At 36.5% G+C, this 18,472-nt stretch overlaps 1 protein-coding gene and 1 long non-coding RNA gene across 2 annotated transcripts; both read left to right on the forward strand.

Moving 5' to 3' along the window:
* The first annotated feature begins 10,111 nt into the window (after positions 1 to 10,111).
* LOC146739128 (uncharacterized) lies at positions 10,112 to 14,512 on the forward strand. Its single transcript, XM_085504056.1, has 3 exons — positions 10,112 to 10,183; positions 13,343 to 13,995; positions 14,302 to 14,512. The coding sequence occupies exons 2-3, from the start codon at positions 13,373 to 13,375 to the stop codon at positions 14,510 to 14,512; spliced, it is 834 nt and encodes a 277-aa protein (XP_085360182.1). The 5' UTR covers positions 10,112 to 10,183; positions 13,343 to 13,372.
* A 309-nt stretch (positions 14,513 to 14,821) lies between these two features.
* LOC146739129 (uncharacterized) lies at positions 14,822 to 16,703 on the forward strand. The gene is made up of 2 exons (XR_014930615.1): positions 14,822 to 14,948; positions 16,406 to 16,703. It is a non-coding gene; the product is annotated as an uncharacterized LOC146739129 (long non-coding RNA).
* Positions 16,704 to 18,472: the final 1,769 nt, after the last annotated feature.

Genomic DNA, 18,472 nt, shown 5'->3' on the forward strand with positions numbered 1-18,472 from the left:
ACTGACACTGTGTAACTCAAGACATTGAACTCTTTTCAGGAATCCCAACACTATTGTTCAGTATGTAATGTATTGCTTGCTTTTCCTATCGTTTTTTTTTTCTTAACGTTTTTTTGCGATATCGAATTGTATGTTATGTAAGCGCGCAGATCTTTGTTTGAACTGATATTTAGTGACGTGCGAGGTCCTTTATAACGATTTAAGCGCGTTTCAGTGGACAGATATTTGCAACACAGTGTTTTGAGTTTTGTGAAGTTTTATGGTGTTTTAATGAGTTTATGAGTACAGAATATGATGGGGAAAGTAATGCCCCAAAGAGTTTTTCAGAGTTTTGAGATTTGTCGATATACAGAGATATCGACGTTTTAAGAGTTGTTTACGTGTTGTTTTCCGGAATACTTCTGACGCTTTTTGAGTTAATAGCACCTTTGTAACGTTTTATAATGTCTTTTTGGAATGAGAGGTGGTGCGCTTATATACGTATTGTTTGATAACGCAAGCTTTTGTTCATGATTGACAGGATTATATGTGACTTAGTAGTGTCTATAGCCTTTTCCCGTCTTTTTGCCAGAGGAGTAATGTGTTATGAAAGCGACATTGTCTTTGCATTCCGTTTCCACGCCATATGACTTGTGTTTAGATTAACGACTTGTGAGTTCAGTTGAAGTTTATAAGCGTATATGACAGGAGTTTGATTAATAGCTTTTTATTCATTGTTTATTAGTTACCGCTTTGCAATGCTATAACCGAGAGACGCATCCCTGGTAATCACGTGATCGTGCTGTCGACGGCCGCGATTGGCCGATCGCTTGGTTACAGCGCCACGCCTTAGTTTTTTTTGACCTTTTGATATAGAGTTTGTATCTTTAGTAACGGAGACAGTGCAGCGAAGGTTTACCTCAGCGAACTGTTTGGGAAAAGTGAGTCGATTGGTAGCCTTTCCCTTGTTTTTGATTTATAACCGTTGATATTTGTGACTTTATAACCATTGTATTTAGACTTATAATCAGTTTATTAATCAGTGTGTTTTACTCTTTTTGATTTATACCTTTCATTAGTATTGTATTTAACCCATATGACGAGTGATGAGTAGCTGACGGTCTTTGATTTATGAACGTGTTATGCCGGGAGGCATGGCTCAGTTTGAGTGAAGGGATGTATGATGAAATTGTTTTTGCGTATCTGTTAATCGACTTAATTAGCTGAATGGCTGTGTTATGTCTGGCACCGTTTAGGCCATGTGAAGTTAGACGGAAATCGACTCAGTGATTTGGAACTAATTACGAGATAACCGTCGCTATTTGGACTACTATTTCTGACAGTTAGTATTCATAGTTATTAATATAGTGAACGATTAATCAAAAGATATTACATATTCAGTGCTTAGTGTGATTGGCTTTATGATTGAATGTTACGCCCTAGAGTCTTTTTACTGCTTTGTAATTGGTTAATGTTTTGAAAATGAATAAAGTTGTTTTAGTTGGTCTTGGAGAGAACACCACAACAGACGCAGTCCAGTTCTGGAGAGTCTTGGGGCGAGCCTTGAGGCAGTCCAGTCTTGGACAGAGTCTTGGGTCAGCCTTGCGATAGTCTTGGGGATTTTTCCCCAGGGCGCTGTGTCTTATAGAGTGCTCGACTGATCGACTAAGACGAGAGTTGAAACGTATTTAGTTGTGTGTGTCTTATTTGACTGTAAAGTTTAAGTGACTTTCCTGATCCCGTATCTCAAGGGGACGAGATATAGAGACGAGACGAGATTCCCCCCTGACACGTGTGGAGAACACCAGAGAAAAGAATTTCCCCCTGATAACGCTCCGGTCCACAACTCGCATGTCGCCAAATCAGAAGCTCGGGCGTGTGGCTATGAAATTCTACCTCACCCCTTACTCTCCTGACCTTGCACCAGCTGACTTTCATCGCTTCCCAGCCGTGAAGTTGTTTTTGAAAGGAAGGCGTTTCCCAGATGATGCAGCCTTGACTTCTGAAGTTATGACGTGGTTGGAGGTCCAACCTAGCGTGTTCTACAAAAAGGTATCCAGAGCTGCATCAAACGATGGAAGAAATGCATAACTCGGGGTGGTTCCTATGTAGAGAAAGACTAATAACTGTGCCAATTTTTATTAAGTTCCTGCTATGGGAAATTGGTCAGGGGAATTACTTATTGAACGCCCTCGTACTTATATAAATAACACAACCTTCCAATTTTTGAATTCAGACTTATGACCATCCATCCGAATTAACATCCGCAACGGTTTCAACACCTCTAGCAGCATTCAGGTGAGGTAATAAGGTTGGGTTGCGATTGTTTGTTTTTTGCGAGTGTATTTCAACAGAATATATATTTACGTGTATCCAAATGCGTTAACATGTTTTGTGACATGTGTATGTCAGATAGTAGACTTAAATTTGATAACTGTTGCAGTAATACAAACATTCATTAAATTGTGTGTTGAAGCGACCATGCAGCGACAGTTTCTGGCGTTCACTAAATCACGTTTTCGTTTATATAAGGTGTATTCCATATTAACCGTATTCTTGGAACTCTTATAATTACTAGTCTTACAGTTTCTATAATCGTAAATATATTGACGGCGTTGAAACTTTTTAATCGCAGGCGTTGTATCGCACATATGACAGACAAGGAGTGATGTAATCAATTGAGATGACTCGCGCTAAAAAGCATTGAATGCGCATACAAATTACGATTTCAACGTTAGTTCCGGTGACGAACTAGCAGCGAAGAAACACAAGTTTATACTTATCATATCACTGTGACCTCAGCCATTTGTAACGAAATGAGCACACCCAAATACAGGGTTGGTGTATAGGGCTGACTGAGTGTGTTTCTTCTTTACAAACGACAGTCTGTGACATTCTGACATCATCGCGTTTTAATAACCGATCAACCCGACCAGTCATCTGGATGAACACTTTGAAACACATTGAACAGACCGTTTGAAACCAACTTGAAAACTATACTAAAACATGTTGACTCATTGACGTATATAACCGTATGTTAATGACATCTGGTTATTTGGTACTGCGAATAAACTTGACGCAAAAGTTACGGATAAGGTCCCGGTGGTATGTGCAGAATGAGGCGGTACAGCGGTCCAAACGGTGGTATGGATACGCGGGGTCGACTTTTGCAATGATGAGAAAATGGTGTTTGTTGCATTCTTCGGTATCGCTTTGGCATGAACGCATTGAATTAAAACTAGAACAAAATCCGTGTTTAGACGAAACGAAACGATTAAATTGTGTTAATTGCGTTAGACACGTCTGAGGTGGTTGGCAAGTGCTTTGAAATTGTTTTAATACAATGTTCTTATGGTTTGTAGTTATAAATGAAACAACAGTCGCGGACAGTCCTTTCACGTAGATCATATACTTTTAATTGTATAATTATTAGTATTGTATGTGCACAAGCATTTTTGAATGTAATATTACGTCGCTGAAATGTACGTGATCTTTTGTAACGAACATTTCAGCTAACATTTCAGTGTATCGTTCGCATATAATCACTTTATACAGAGCACATAGACTAGTAAGAACTAGCACAATGGTATAATAGTAATAGTAATAGTAATAATAATAATGGTATAACTTGCATCATATCATATACATTGTTATAACCTTGGCATTGTTTCACAACTCGCACCAAATATGCCTAAAAGTCAGACGACAGAAATTACGTGACAGAAATTTTCAACATTGATCATATTTATAGACCATAAGGCCAGACTTTTTTTATTCCTTGTTTCGCGAGTTTTTATAAGACAATTTTTTTGAGGAGGGCGGAAAAATATAAAATTAATTCTTTTTTCCATTAGATTTGTGTGATTCTCAAAGAATTGTAAGTGAAATCATTGATCGAAGAGAAGAAATGAAATAAAAGTTTATTCCATGTATAACCTTGTTTCTCATCTGCCGAGACTTCGGTACTTTGATCATGATACTCCCACGAAAATGCAACTTGGATTTGTTATGCGGCGGGCGGTAAAAATGAAGTTAAAAATAATATTTTTTAGCATTTGTTTGCGCTTACAAGTCGGCCGGTGCGAGAAATTACGCTGAAATAAAATTATATTTTTATTTCATTTTCGGCTCCCGTTCATTCGGCGGGTTCGCGAAACAAGGGATATTACAAGTCTGGCCTAACGTATTACATCTCCAAACCATTTCACTTGACCTTGAGACAAAGACATTTCTATAAACAAAAATATATATCTCGCAACATTATATTAAATTGATATTATAAATAAGAAGTTAACATTTTTATAATTATATCGAGATTACATGTTTTCTTGTATCTGCGAAATCTTTTCACAACAAAGTAGCAACTTCTTGCAGATTTGTGGCAATAACGTGCATGTCATTTCAGGGGATTAAGTAATATATATTATGGAATATGATATGAATGAAAATTTCATTTGTATACAACAGTGTAAGATGCAGCATATGAAATTACATAATACCGTTGTAAATTCTCAGCCGCACGATTTTCATCTGCGTATTGTGTTTAGGTATGTGAAGTTTTCTACTAAATACCGATATGTTATCATATAGAGTTATGGAGTAGAAATACTCGAAACCTAAGTGTTGGCCACATTATAACATATGTACTGCAGATTACACAACCAATTGCCATGGAAAACATGGTATTTCTACAAATGATATAAAACTGATACAAATGAGATAAAATAGTGCGAAGTAAAATGTTCTGGTATTTGATGCATGATTTAAATTAACATAACTATTGTTGAGTATTATGGTTCTGTAATTTATAATAAAATGTCCAAAATTAAGTACTTGCACAAACAAGTGTACCAAAAGTTATGAAATAACTATGTAAATTAGTCACATGTAATTTTCGGTGTTATCATTGCAAACAACGAGGCTCTTTCACAGTCTTCGGTCATACAACAAAAAGTAAAAACAAAGTCAACCCCAGTGTCTCTCTGAAAAGGTTAATTAAGTTTTTTTTTTTCAGAATTTGAGCAAAAAATCAAACTATAATTTATAAATAAAACAGGACGTACAGATCCGACAAACATTGAAAACCGTGGTCGACAGAGAAAGGAAAAGCCACTAACCTCAAAACATGCAAAACAACGTAAACATTACTCAAACCTTCCCAAAGAGACACTAACGAAACAAAACAAGCCACAAACAAACCGATCAAGCCAAAAACCGCGATCGATCAGCCATTTTAAATGATAGCATATCTTTAACTAATGTACATCCATCTCCAAACAAAAGCATGGGAGAATATGTGCCCTACGTTTAGTGTATGTGTTTCTGATGCGTGAGATATTGTACCTGATTACGTCAGCAAGACATTCAAGGCTCGTGCATATAAGTGAACACACGAATAAAACTTTATGAGGACACGATGTTACGAATATTAAAATAGCTGTCATACAATAGTGTGATAGATGAATATTTGTATGACGATTTCAGTGATTACAGAACGAGACAGCTGGATAGATGACAGATTCAGTCAAAATGTCACAGAGATTAAAGGTTTCGCCGAACTATTTTTAACGATTCCGAGAACCGTGACTAAATGTATACATCTGTTAAACAAGTCACAGGCGAGAACTTACTTTGAAGTTCCCTACCAAAATGCACATTTTCACTGGCACAGCAGTTGCAGTAAACCCATACATTGCCACAGACTTTCTGTGGTCCGTTTTGCACAGTGTGCGTGGTGCTTTCATTTAGATTGAGTACAACTACGAGCACTGTAACTTCTATAGTATTGAATAATGCATTGGATGTATGTTTAACTACGTCCCATGTATATTACCTCCACTATTTCATTATATTTATTGTATTACCAACTGCCATCTGTATTTAATAATCTGTGTGTAAGCCACTACTAGGATAACATATTTAAATCCATGTGTACACGTCACTACTATTTGAATTCAACCAACCACACGAAGCATGCATCTTTTAGATAGTTCTGAATCGCTTTTTGTAAGCTATGGCCGCAGCGAGTACCATAGTTTTCCATACTTTTCTCTTGTTGATGTTCCTTGGAACGACATTTTCCTACATTCTGTATTCATTTGGCGTGGAGCCTCAATTTTACATATCTCAATATTTGCCGGTGACAACGTTCACCAAAGACAGTTCTTCTAACGGTGATACTGCACTTTGGAAAAATGGAGTACAAGTCAATCTATCCCAATCTGACCATTATACATCGCAGCCTAAGGAGAAAACCATCAGCGAAAAGAAGGTAGGATCGTGTCACTAGTATCATAGTAGGGTGCTTCTTAAAATAATATATTTAGGACGGTTCCAAAACACCGTAAACATTGAACATCTTTGTTTTGATTATCTTGCTGTAAGTTGTAAACAAATATTAAGGATATCACACAGTCATTTATTGTTCTGACAACAGCTTGTTTGTAGATATATAATATGCCCGATATTTATGAGAAAAAAATCTACTTTTTATTGGTCGTCATCGCAAACAAAACGTCGTGTATAATGGGAATTGTCAATGTAATCCATAACAAGACACCAGTTTTGTTATATCGCTTCCACAGTGAAAGTGAATATATGTAACGCAATGATTTAGAAATTCCATCCTGCTACTCGTAGCTCTGTGATATGTTGGTTAGAATAAACTAGACACCTTAACATTTTATTTGAAATACGCTGACACAGAACTGCTTACTGTTTAATATGTATCGTGATTCCCTGGGAACTTGTCCGAATTTATATTGGCATTTCAGTTACAATATATGTACACGTTTATTGAAAACATATTGATGTGCATACGGTGCCAATACAAAGTTTTCAAATTAAATTAAGCTTCAATTAATTTTCAATTTGTTTAAACTTACAATACTAATGGCTTCGTTGAACTAGTATGCGCAAAACTTCGTATGCACAAAACTACTGTGAACGGACCCAGATCTAATGGTTTGTCACTGTATATTATTTTTGGACGCAGTTCATGCTAATACGTTGTGATAATAAAATAGCTGTTGTCGTTAAAACACTCGCACATTGTCTCGCTAAATCCAAAAGATAATATTCTGAATCAATGGACGTTGTGCGCATGTCATGTTTGTGACGGACGTGACAAGCGGAGTAACATAAAACCCATTTACTACAGTTATGCGTTATTGTGTATTAATATCTCACGAGATACGTTAAAGTAGTTCTCAATATATAAGAAATAAAATGTGAATATAAAGTTCTAGTGTAATTCAAACCACGTGACAATACTCAATATTTTGTTTTCATTATGTCTTCGCCATTATTGTTTACTAACTAAGTGTCTAAGTATAATAATGTTTGTTTATAAATTTCTGCAAATTTACCACACGCTCGAGACATATCGTAACAATACATGGAGACCCCAGTCGAATAGCACAAAGAAGGATTATACACATAATGTGTCATTTACATTTGAAAAAGTTCACAGAACTACAATACTATGAGGTTATTACGATGATACCTCAAAGTATGCACGAAGACAGTACAGCTGGAGTATCGACCGACGGGCAGCGGAGGAACTTGAAGTCGATGCGCGATGTACTGTCTGAGTGCATCCTTTGAGGTATTCTCGTAATACTTTTATTATTATACATCTTTTCCTTCCAATGATACACCATGGGAATGCCGAAATCCAAAATATTTAGATCAGAGTCAGCGAACTTCTTTGTGTTGAATCCGATCAAACTCTGGTGGTAGCCATGTTTGTTTTTAATATTAGAGGATGCTTACGCGCGTAATCATTCCATATTTGGAATTCACATTTCCTAATATGGTAGGATGAAAATACCTCGTAAAATACCGCAAAATTACGGCACGCTATAACTAATGGCCTCATGGTGATAGATGTATAATAATAGTAGGTATGCAATGCAATATATTTTCGAATTTAATGCGGGTGAAAGCAATGTGAGATTGTGTCGGTAAATAATGTAGTGTATCTGATAACTATACTAGGCACGGCTCAAACATCTAGATTAAACTGTTGCATTGAATATATGTTTACAGAACAGTTTTACTTTTTCTATTCATTCTAATCTGTATTTGTGTTTGGGGTAACAGCATGTTAGCGGATATATTATATGACCCATGTGTATAACAGCAAATCTATTTTTTATTGACCTCCATCGTATTAAATCAGTCCAAACATCGTCCCATGTCTTTGTGGATTTGTCTGCCGCTGCAGAATTTGAAAATGGATGTATCTAACTGAAAAATCCCGATCAAAATCCCCCTCCCGGTGTGTACAAAACTTCTCTGTGTACCTGCCGCGCATAACATCATTATGTTGAGCTCATTTTGAAATACCAATTCACTGAACTCTAATTGAATGACATTGTAAGCTGACACATTTCATTTGGTTATCCTCATATGTCTGTTATTATATGTTTTACTTTTACAGTATGTACATATTAACAAAGACATTAGAAAGAGATCTTTTCTATTGTCTTTGATATTAATAGCGTGTAATGTTGAGATGTAATATTCCTGGTATAGTCTTTACATGAAAATAACACGTCTTTGATGTCGTTAAAGCATTCGTACACTATTCCCAAACGCTAATACCAAATGCTAACATTCTGAACCAATAGAGCGTGTGTGCGGATTGTGTATTAGACGGAAGCGCCAAACTGATTCATTAAGTCAACGTTGTCTCTAAAATACAAAATACAGTATGTGAGTTGTAGTATTTTACGAGGTACGTTGCGAGACAACGCATTGGGTATACAAACAAGCGTTATTTGGTTTCTTTGGTTTCTTTTCAGTGCTAATTGTGTAGATTGTAATAGTATAACGCTAGTTGTGATGATTTGTTAATGTGTTTTTTTTACATAATGACCAATGCCCATCATGCACACGTTGGAACTTTCAATTTTGTTTATTCCCTGTTAAAATGTAATATTTATTTGGTTCAGCTCCTCCTCGTTGTAGAATAAAACTGGCGTAATATCAGCTGGCGTACAAGTGATAATAAATGCGATCAATTTACCGATAATACTATATGGAGGCCGCCATCTTGAATACGACTTGAAACTAAAGAAAGTAGTTTCAAGCCGTATTCAAGATTTCTGTCCCCAAATAGTAAATATCCGTTAATTTGATCGTATCGATTTGATTATTACGTGTATGCCAGTGTGATTAAAACGTGTCATGTATGTAACACATTTAGCCCATGATATGTAGGGTCACTCACTGCTAACATTAAACGTGTTCCATGAGTAAATAAAAATTGAAGAAAAACGCTAATTTCTCCAACCAAATACGCTCAGTTGAATAATACAATTTTGGCTTATATAACTATGTGTAAACTATAATCAACACGTGATTAACTCAATCAAACAGGTATGGTGTGTAGGTAGCTGATAAAATGTGAATTTAAATTACGAACGTGCAGTCGCAGATTGCCATTGGAGGGATACATATTGGTGACAATTTGTGTGATCATTCTCAGACATGAGCATCATGAATCGGATCGTTTGCTGTCATATTTTTCGATCGCAGGGAAACGGGAGTTACAATGGTTGCGCACTGGGATAATCGATCGTCAGGGTATTATTATTCAGACAGGAATGTCATGTCCTGTCTGTGCCAACAATTAATGCATAAGCACGCTAAATTTAATAAATGAATTCTACAACATATGGGGTGTTTAATTTCTGCAACACTCCACTGGCCTAGGCCATTGAAATGTTTATTTGAATATTACAAGACTTATTTCTTTAATGTGAACTGTATATTCCCAGCTTTATATGTTGATCCAATGAACATGTAAACACATTATTTTAAGGCACACTAACTGTTTTATTTTACTTTCGGATGTTGATGAAATATTATTAACTAGCAAAAAAAAACACAATCAAAGAATTGAATACAATGGTGGTTTGCCTCGAAGATAGAAATGGCTAGTATTCAGGCACCGAACAGAATAGCGTACGTATTTGCTGTTCCACCCCCTGTTTTTTTCTGTTACTGGGTTCATGAACCTTGGTTGCAATACATAAGTGTATGTAGTCTGAATGTTGACAAACTACTGATATAAATAACACAATCTTCTATTTTTTGAATTAAGGTTTATGTTCGCCCATCTGAATTAACATACACGAATGGTACAACAGTTTCAGGAAAAACGACACCTGCAAGTAAAACCTCCAGCAACATTCAGGTAATGTAGTATAGTTGCGCGAAATAGGAATGTTTAGTTATTTGTTTTCCCTTTAATTCATAACTGAACATACGACATATAAGGAGTGTATTTCAGTATTAGACGCAGATGTCGGTCCTTTGTCGTTGTAATGGTATTTTAGTTGTTTCTGATACATGTTATTTTGGGATATTGACATTTTATTGCGTAACTTGCGTAACGTAACACACGTGTGACGCCAAATGGCACCAGAAATAAAAGTCGATACACCATTACTTCATATCACGCAATAGAAACTATCACCAGTCGATATCATGTTTGTTAAAAACTCACCAGAACAAAAACCGCAACAAAGATCTATTTGAAGCTTTTTTCCTAGGATTAAGTTTCCGAACCGTGCGTAACTCTAGTAAAAGATAACAGGAAATGGTCGTCTGCTACTATCGATAATTTGCTATGGACCTCTTGGTATTTGCTGCTGTTGGTACCCCTACCCCTATCATACATGCATGGAAGCCTTTTATTTGCACATTTCTTCCAAAAGACTGAGGGCAGTATACACACTACAGACTACATGTTTGCTTTACGGGAGTATACACCTATTCGAGTGACGTCATCTTGTTCTCATTCGACCTGTAGAAAATGCCTGCCACCAAAGGTACGTGTGGAAAAGCACTGCAAACTAATCGTTTTCGTCGCGGTTTTCGCTTTGGTGAGAGTTTAATAAATATATTATCGGTTGGCGATAATTTCGATGGTGTGATGCGAGAAAACATTCTGGCTTTGTCGACTTTGTGACATGTGTATGTCAGATATAAGCCTTACATGTGTTATTTTGTGCGCTGAAGCGACCATGCACCGACAATTTCGGTCATTCACCAAAGCACGTTTTCGCTAAAAAAAAAATTGGATTCGGCACACAAATTATTATTCCGACGTTAGCCCTGGTGACTAAGTAGCTGCGAATGTGATACATATTAATAATAAGTACTTGTAACTGGAAATTGTAAGCGAACAGCTGAAATATATGCTGTAGTCGAGCCACAGTACTCACGGTGAGTTAGAATCGGTACCCTGACATGGCGCTCACAATTTGTTTGATCTGTCATGAATTTGTTTGCACGTATCTGTTGACCGACTTAATTAGTTGATTATTAGCTGAATTGCTGTGTTATGTCTGTCATCGTTTAGGCAGGCGAGGTCCTGGACGGAGCTTGACTCAGTGATTTGGAACTAATTACGAGATATCCGTAGCTATTCGGACTATTAATTCTGACAGTTGGTATTCGTAGTTATTAATGTAGTGAACGATTAATCAAAATATATGACGTATTCAGTACTTAGTGTGATTGGCCTTATGATTGAAGGTTACGCCCTAGAGTCTTTTTACTGTTTTGTAATTGGTTAGAGTTTTGAAAATGAATAAAGAGAGTTTGAGTTGGTCTTGGCGAGTACACCACGAGAGACGCAGTCCTGGAGAGCCTTGGGTGAGTGTTGACGCAGTCTAAGAGAGTCTTGGTTCAGCCTTGCGATAGTCTTGGGGATTTTTCCCCAGGGCGCAGTGTCTTACAGAGTACTCGACTGATCGACTAAGACGAGAGTTGAAACGTATTTCGTTGTGTGTGTCTTATTTGACTGTAAGGCTTAAGTGACTTTCCCGATCCCGTACCTCAAGGGAACGAGATATAGAGAGACGAGACGAGATTCCACCCTGACAAGTGTGGAGAACCCCATAGAAGAGAATTTACCCCTGATAGATCTACGGTTTAGTGCTTCTATTTATTTCATCACTATATTTTTACGATTGTTTGAGTGAATTCATCGGAAAAAACATTACTTGATTTGAATCACTGTCAGCTCGCGCACAAGTGATAATAAAATAAATGCGATATCTACTATATGGGGGCCGCCATCTTGAATACGGCATAAAACTAAAAGAAAGAGACAAGTTGTGAAACGCATTTTTCAGATTCCTACAAATCAGAAAAAAATACCAATCTTTCACAGCCAAACGATTCTTTGGTGGGTAATATTAAGTCAACCGCTAACAAAACTCGACCGAATTCGTCGTTTTTGCGTGGAAAAATCCCTTTATTATGAACACCTAATTACTCGAAGAATATAGAACACTTTCCCGGGGTATTTTAAAACAGCTCCCCCACAATAATTATTAGGTGCTTGATCCCGATTAATTTGTGGAAAGTCAATGTCTATTAATGAACACGAATGTCGCACATGACCTCTAACCATTAAACTGAATTATCGCTACTAGAACTGCACTGTGAGAGTAAACAAGAACAGAAGTATGGCTGCACATCATATGTCTAGTGTATTATTCTGACATCATTTAAAGGAAACCAATTGTAGTGAAGTAGTGATGACGTCGCATGTGAAAGCAGCATTTCTTCATTAAAAAGGTCGACAATTCTTTTGGCGTCAGGTGATGTCCTGTTCAGATTTATTTTTTAAATACATTCGAGATAGGATATCGGGTGGCTGGTCGAGAGATACGTATTTCTTTCTGAAATTTGAGAAGAAATGGGAAAACCTTTTCAAAGTTCGCCCCCAAGGTGTATTTTTTAAAAGACTGCCCATAGGTTAAGCAGGAGGACAAGACTTACTACAAGAAAGTTTGTTGGCACAAGTACAAAATCTTTCAACTAATATTTTCAACTGTATTTTTCAAATCAGTACCTCAATCCGAAGACCTTTGTTCAGGATAAACGCCAATAACTTGTCAAGAAAAAAACGAAGCACAGCAATATTCATGAATTGAGTAATTTGTCATGCTTACTTTCATTATTTTAACTATTTATTGAAGAGAACACTATGATTTTGCGGCATTTTTCGTGAAAGGAGTTTCGCCTGCACACCATGTGGTTGTGAGACTGCGCATGCTCAATTCGACTACGGTCGTACGATGTACGACACCGTTGAGTCTGATACGTAAGTGTGTGTGTTGACAAATATGGGCTATATGCCTAGGAAGTGAATTGTGTTTTTTGTAGTATAGTAATACAAAAATCACTGCAACAAAAGTGGACACACATTTTAGAGACCCTCAGAACTCATTGCGAGGCACAGTCAGTGTTGACGACGAGTTCTTCGAGTCTCAAAAATGTATGTTGACCTGCGTTGGAGTGCACATTTGTAAAATATAATATGAATTTATCTGTACAGTTAAATATAATCAAGAATACGGAATCCAAGATGGCAGTTAAGAAGCGATACTTGCTGCCCATTCATCACTATGGTAGTGGTCCAAACTTCAATTTCGAGCATTTCAGAATGGCCGCGCTATATGCATTGTATACAAATAGGACACTTGTTGAGAAGTGGTTTCACACACATTATAGTCAAGAGCGTGACGCTGTCGGATGGAAATTTCTAAATGAGACGTTTGATGTAGATAAACTACAAGAGTTGGTAGGTGTAGCGAATATAGACGAGTTCAGACGTAACTGTAATCGTACAGTGGACAGAGTTATTGGCGTTGTTACAGGTCGAGTAGACGGTGAAGGAATGTATCAAAGACATGAACAGCTCTATGAGAATGCATTCGGTATAAATATACCAAACTGGTCCCAGGTCGATGTCATCGCAAATCCAAGAAATATATTCGAAGAGTTAAGCAATATTCAGTGCGTGGGAATCTATCTGCCAAGAGAGTTTGGGCCATACAAGCTACCAGAACAGTTGGAGCTCCTCAATCAACTTGATTTACATCTCATTAGACCAAAGAAAATACGTGGTGTTATTGATTTGGTTCAGAGAGATTTGTTACATGGAAAACCTTTCATGGCGCTACATTTTCGGACAAAGACGGAGGAAGGGTATGTATTGATTGCTATTAACGTGTTAGAATAAAGTAATTGCATATGTATTTATGTCTTAATCTTTGAAGATGAGATTATATTTGTGGCAAACAGATTTGGTATTAAAGGGCCGTGGTCGTCACGCGTGTTCGAATTTCGTTTAAACGAAGAATGCACTTCACACGCGTTGTGTACCTTGTTATAAGTCCCATGTCGAACAGGACGCGGCGCGACGACCACCGCCCTTTAATAATATATTTGTTGAAATGTGTAGTTGACCTCTGACCAGCTGAATGCTAACATGTTTCTAATGCTGCACATCAGTTGTCGAAATGGCTTGACAAACTGTGACACAGTCCGAAGAGAGGCCATGAGACGTTCAGCCATCAGTGTATCCAAAGACCTTCGCTTACTGATGACGAAAAGAAATATGTCCTCTATGTACGTTGCTCTTCCCAACTATGCAATGGTAAATATACAATCATGCAATTCAGTGATAATTCATCAATGTGTTCTTTTAGAATCACGTGATTAGCCGAAAGTAGACATGTATCGCCGGAAACATGTGCATTGCATAACATGAAATTTAACCAATACCTGACTTATGAATCCTAAACAGTGTATCACGTACTGAACACACAGAATCCATCTGCCGTATTTCCCTTAACCCATTTTGATACTTGTGTTTAAATCAGTATATATATATATATATATATATATATTTGTGTCATCATTAAGCCAATAATTGGATTAACATAATCCGTATTGTATAACCGCCGTTAAAGCAGACTGACTGACTATGAGAGCAGAATAATACAATTCATATGTATCAACGCAGGAATACAAAAACCTGTTCCAAGAGAGGCTTAATAATGTTTTGACGAGGAAGGATTTAGTAACCATGCCAACCATTTCTGCCATGGAGGATGACAACTATATGATGTCACTAGTGGAACAGGAATTATGTACACGTGAGTACACGTACACGGTGAAATACGTGTTATTGTAACCATCCATATGTTAACACCAGATGCTTAACAACAAACAAAATGATGAATGAATAAAAGGCAATATTTTGAGTATAGAGATTCAATATATTTTTCACAGCATATTTTACCTTGTCCGTATCAACATGGCAAGGTGTATTTTGGTTAGTGTTCTATCTATCTTGATATTGGTTAAATCTTAAATCGTCTTCCTTTTGTGGTTATAATAACTCTTACAATTTTTATCTGGTCATTTATCTGGGAACTTTCATGCAATGCATGTTATATGATTGTATAAGGGACATTTATATTAAACGTGGATGTGATTTTGAACGTTTTTTTGTTTGAATATAACCACATAAAGTTAACCAAATCTTAGCGACACATTGCCCAGTTGCATGAACAAAGTGGCTCTCACGTAAAATTCGATGTGAGAACTAAGGGTCCAGGACCACTTGGGTAATCTTGGTACACTAATCTCTGAGTTTCATTTGACAAAACTGGCTTTCAATAGATGTCACCCTCTTGATTCCTAGACGCAGCCCTATGGATTGTTTTTCACTTACAAGTGCTTTAATATACAACGTCTGTATATGGCCTATATTCTATGATTTCAGTGTCCTAATTCGGCGATGACCCTTACAGATTAACACTAATACATGACAAATGTTTTTGAGGAACGTGAATATTAATTAATTTGCTCATGTAATTATGTTGACGTCATTGTGCTTTTGGGCCTGAATTGCTCAGACATAAATATACCTTCTCAATGAACAAGGTTGTAATACTTACGCTATGTTTTCTTTACATAAATTGGGACAATAGTTCTAATCAGAATAATTCTGTTGTCATCAAATTAAATAAATGATATATGGCATATGGTGTTGTCGAAAAACCTCTATTGTGTATTATATTGCTCAGATATATAAATTGCAAAAAATATTTGATATATAGTTTGATAACATAATTTATTTTCCAAGACCATTATACTGTACAAATGTATGCATTAACTTCCGGGAAATCGTCCGGGAAGTTTCCTAATCACCCGGGTCACTTCCCTAGCTGTTGGTATCCTATTTTGAACACATGCTGTATCAACTATGTTTTAGTACTGTTTTAGTTTTAAAAAGTTCCATATAAGTTTTGAATCCAATGACGAGACATTTTTGCGTGATGGTCTTTAGTCGAATTAAAAACCATTTTATTTTCGTCTTATTCAGCCACTAATACCAATCTATATTTAACTCACTCACTAATGCAAATCTATATTTAACTCACTCACTAATACCAATCTATATTTAACTCACTCACTAATACCAATCTATATTTAACTCACTCACTAATGCAAATCTATATTTAACTCAAGTTCAAAACTGTGAATACGTTTTTCTCACTAGGTAAACGTTCAATTGTAGTCATTTTCTTCTTTCTTTTATTCTAAGGTGCTGAGTTATTTGTCGGATGGGTTTATTCTTACTGGTCGCAAATGGTGATTTTTCAAAGAAATCTTAGTTCACGAGAATCAATAAATATTAAACAATTACCCGGATGGGACACTGAAGGACTTCATCTGGTAAAACGAAGGAAGAAGTAGAGCTACACTTTTTTTAATAATTATCATTTCTTGTTACAAGATGAATTTTGACAAGTGATTCTGCAAGTGTGCGGGCATGCTCACACTTAGATGCCAGTATGCATAATTTGTTCATGAATTATTTTTAAATGGTTAGAACAATGAAATTCATTCATTTCCTTCTTCAAATATAATTAACTTTATCGTTAACTAAATAAACTAATTCGCATCGACAAACTTCATTTACAATAATAGACCTACCTTAACAAACACCCAAATACGGACTTCATCGAAAGGCTTCTGTTGTATGGAACAATATTGCAGACAGATATGTTATAGTGACAGCGAACACGTGATCACGTACCTAACTTTCTTTTGTATTTAACATGATGACAACGAGAAATGCTACCGTCATCTGCTAGTGCAATGTTTCTGAAGCAAACAAATAAACAGATAAAGTTTGTTTTCATGAAAAAAATATTTGTGTGTGAATAAATTTATGAATTTCATATTAGTTCATGTCACCATGACATGTACTGTCGCTGTGCCATATACCGGATTCTGCCGTAAATTGGTCCGGGGTCGTTAAACGGCAGTTTGGGTTTAAAAAAATAAAATGTGACCAAGAAATCGCCCAGGGCGAGTTTTCGACACTGGATGATATTGTAATGACATTTTAGGCGGTCTACTGAAAGAAAAAAACATGTATAAAATTTTAGATTAGCTTCATTAAATTCAGTTTGCAAGTAGTGAAATAGAAATGTTGAAAACCAAAGTAACAACATTGGAAAATCGCGTTGCTGCTTTGGAATCAAATAATAACGAATTACGTCGAAAATTGGTAAATACAGAAGACCAGTGCCTACGCCTTGAACGGTATTCTCGAAGTGTTAATGTCCGTTTTTAGTGGTGTTAAAGAAAATGAAAATTGTATGGAGTTGGTCAGCAATATTTTAAAAGACTGTGGTTTTGAAAACCCCGAAGATATGGTAGAGAATGCACATCGTGCCCATATTCGCAGTCAACCAGGTGCGATCCATACAGTTCAACTTCGCCATATAATTGTGAAATTTTTCCGACGGCCACAACGGTGGGATGTATTTAGAAAGGCTAAGGCCATGTTGAAGGGGACTAGTCGGTTTATTACGGAGGATTATTGTCCTACAGACTATAGAGTTAAAAGGGAACTCAGGTCAGTGATGGAAAAGGCATTTAAAGAAAATAAGAAACCCCGTTTTACAAATGGTCAACTGTATATTGATGGTAAACTTTACACTAAAAAGTGAACAAAAAGGTAACCTTGTAGTTTAATGAACTTTCAGTGTTAAAAAACCTTCTGTGTCAATTAGATGTATTTAATACATGATATTGCTTCAACCTTACATAAGATGAGCATTCAAAGACTAATTAAAGGTTTGGTTTTTCGTTGGGGAGCTACCAACGTGCACTATATTTCTTCCTTTCATAGCAGTGTCCGTTTAATTTCTGCGCTGCTAATGGCCAGGCTATTGCGCCATTTTTTGTGTTTTTATTGTCTATTGTTTTTTGTCGCTTGTCACTTTTCGTTCTTATGTAACATGTTATTTTGTTTGTTTCGAGTATTTTCAATAGCTGTACTTATTTGTCAACAAAAATATCTAATATGGCTGGGGATTTCAAAATAGTATCAATGAATGTGCGAGGTCTAAGGGACTCTGTTAAAAGAAGAGACGTATTTGATTGGTTGAGGAGTAAAAATGCGTCGATTATTTGTTTACAGGAAACCCATTGCACTGACCGGGATGTTTCCAGGTGGCGGTTGGAATGGGGGGCTCCTGCTTTCTTTTGTATGGGTTTCAGTAACAGTAAAGGTGTTGCCATTCTATTCAATAATAATTTTCAATATATTCTTCATAAACAAAAGTTGTCATATGATGGCAGATATGTTTTACTTGAT

This window comes from Saccoglossus kowalevskii, chromosome 9 (assembly GCF_978046115.1).
Source record: "Saccoglossus kowalevskii chromosome 9, keSacKowa6.1, whole genome shotgun sequence".
Lineage (NCBI taxonomy): Eukaryota > Metazoa > Hemichordata > Enteropneusta > Harrimaniidae > Saccoglossus > Saccoglossus kowalevskii.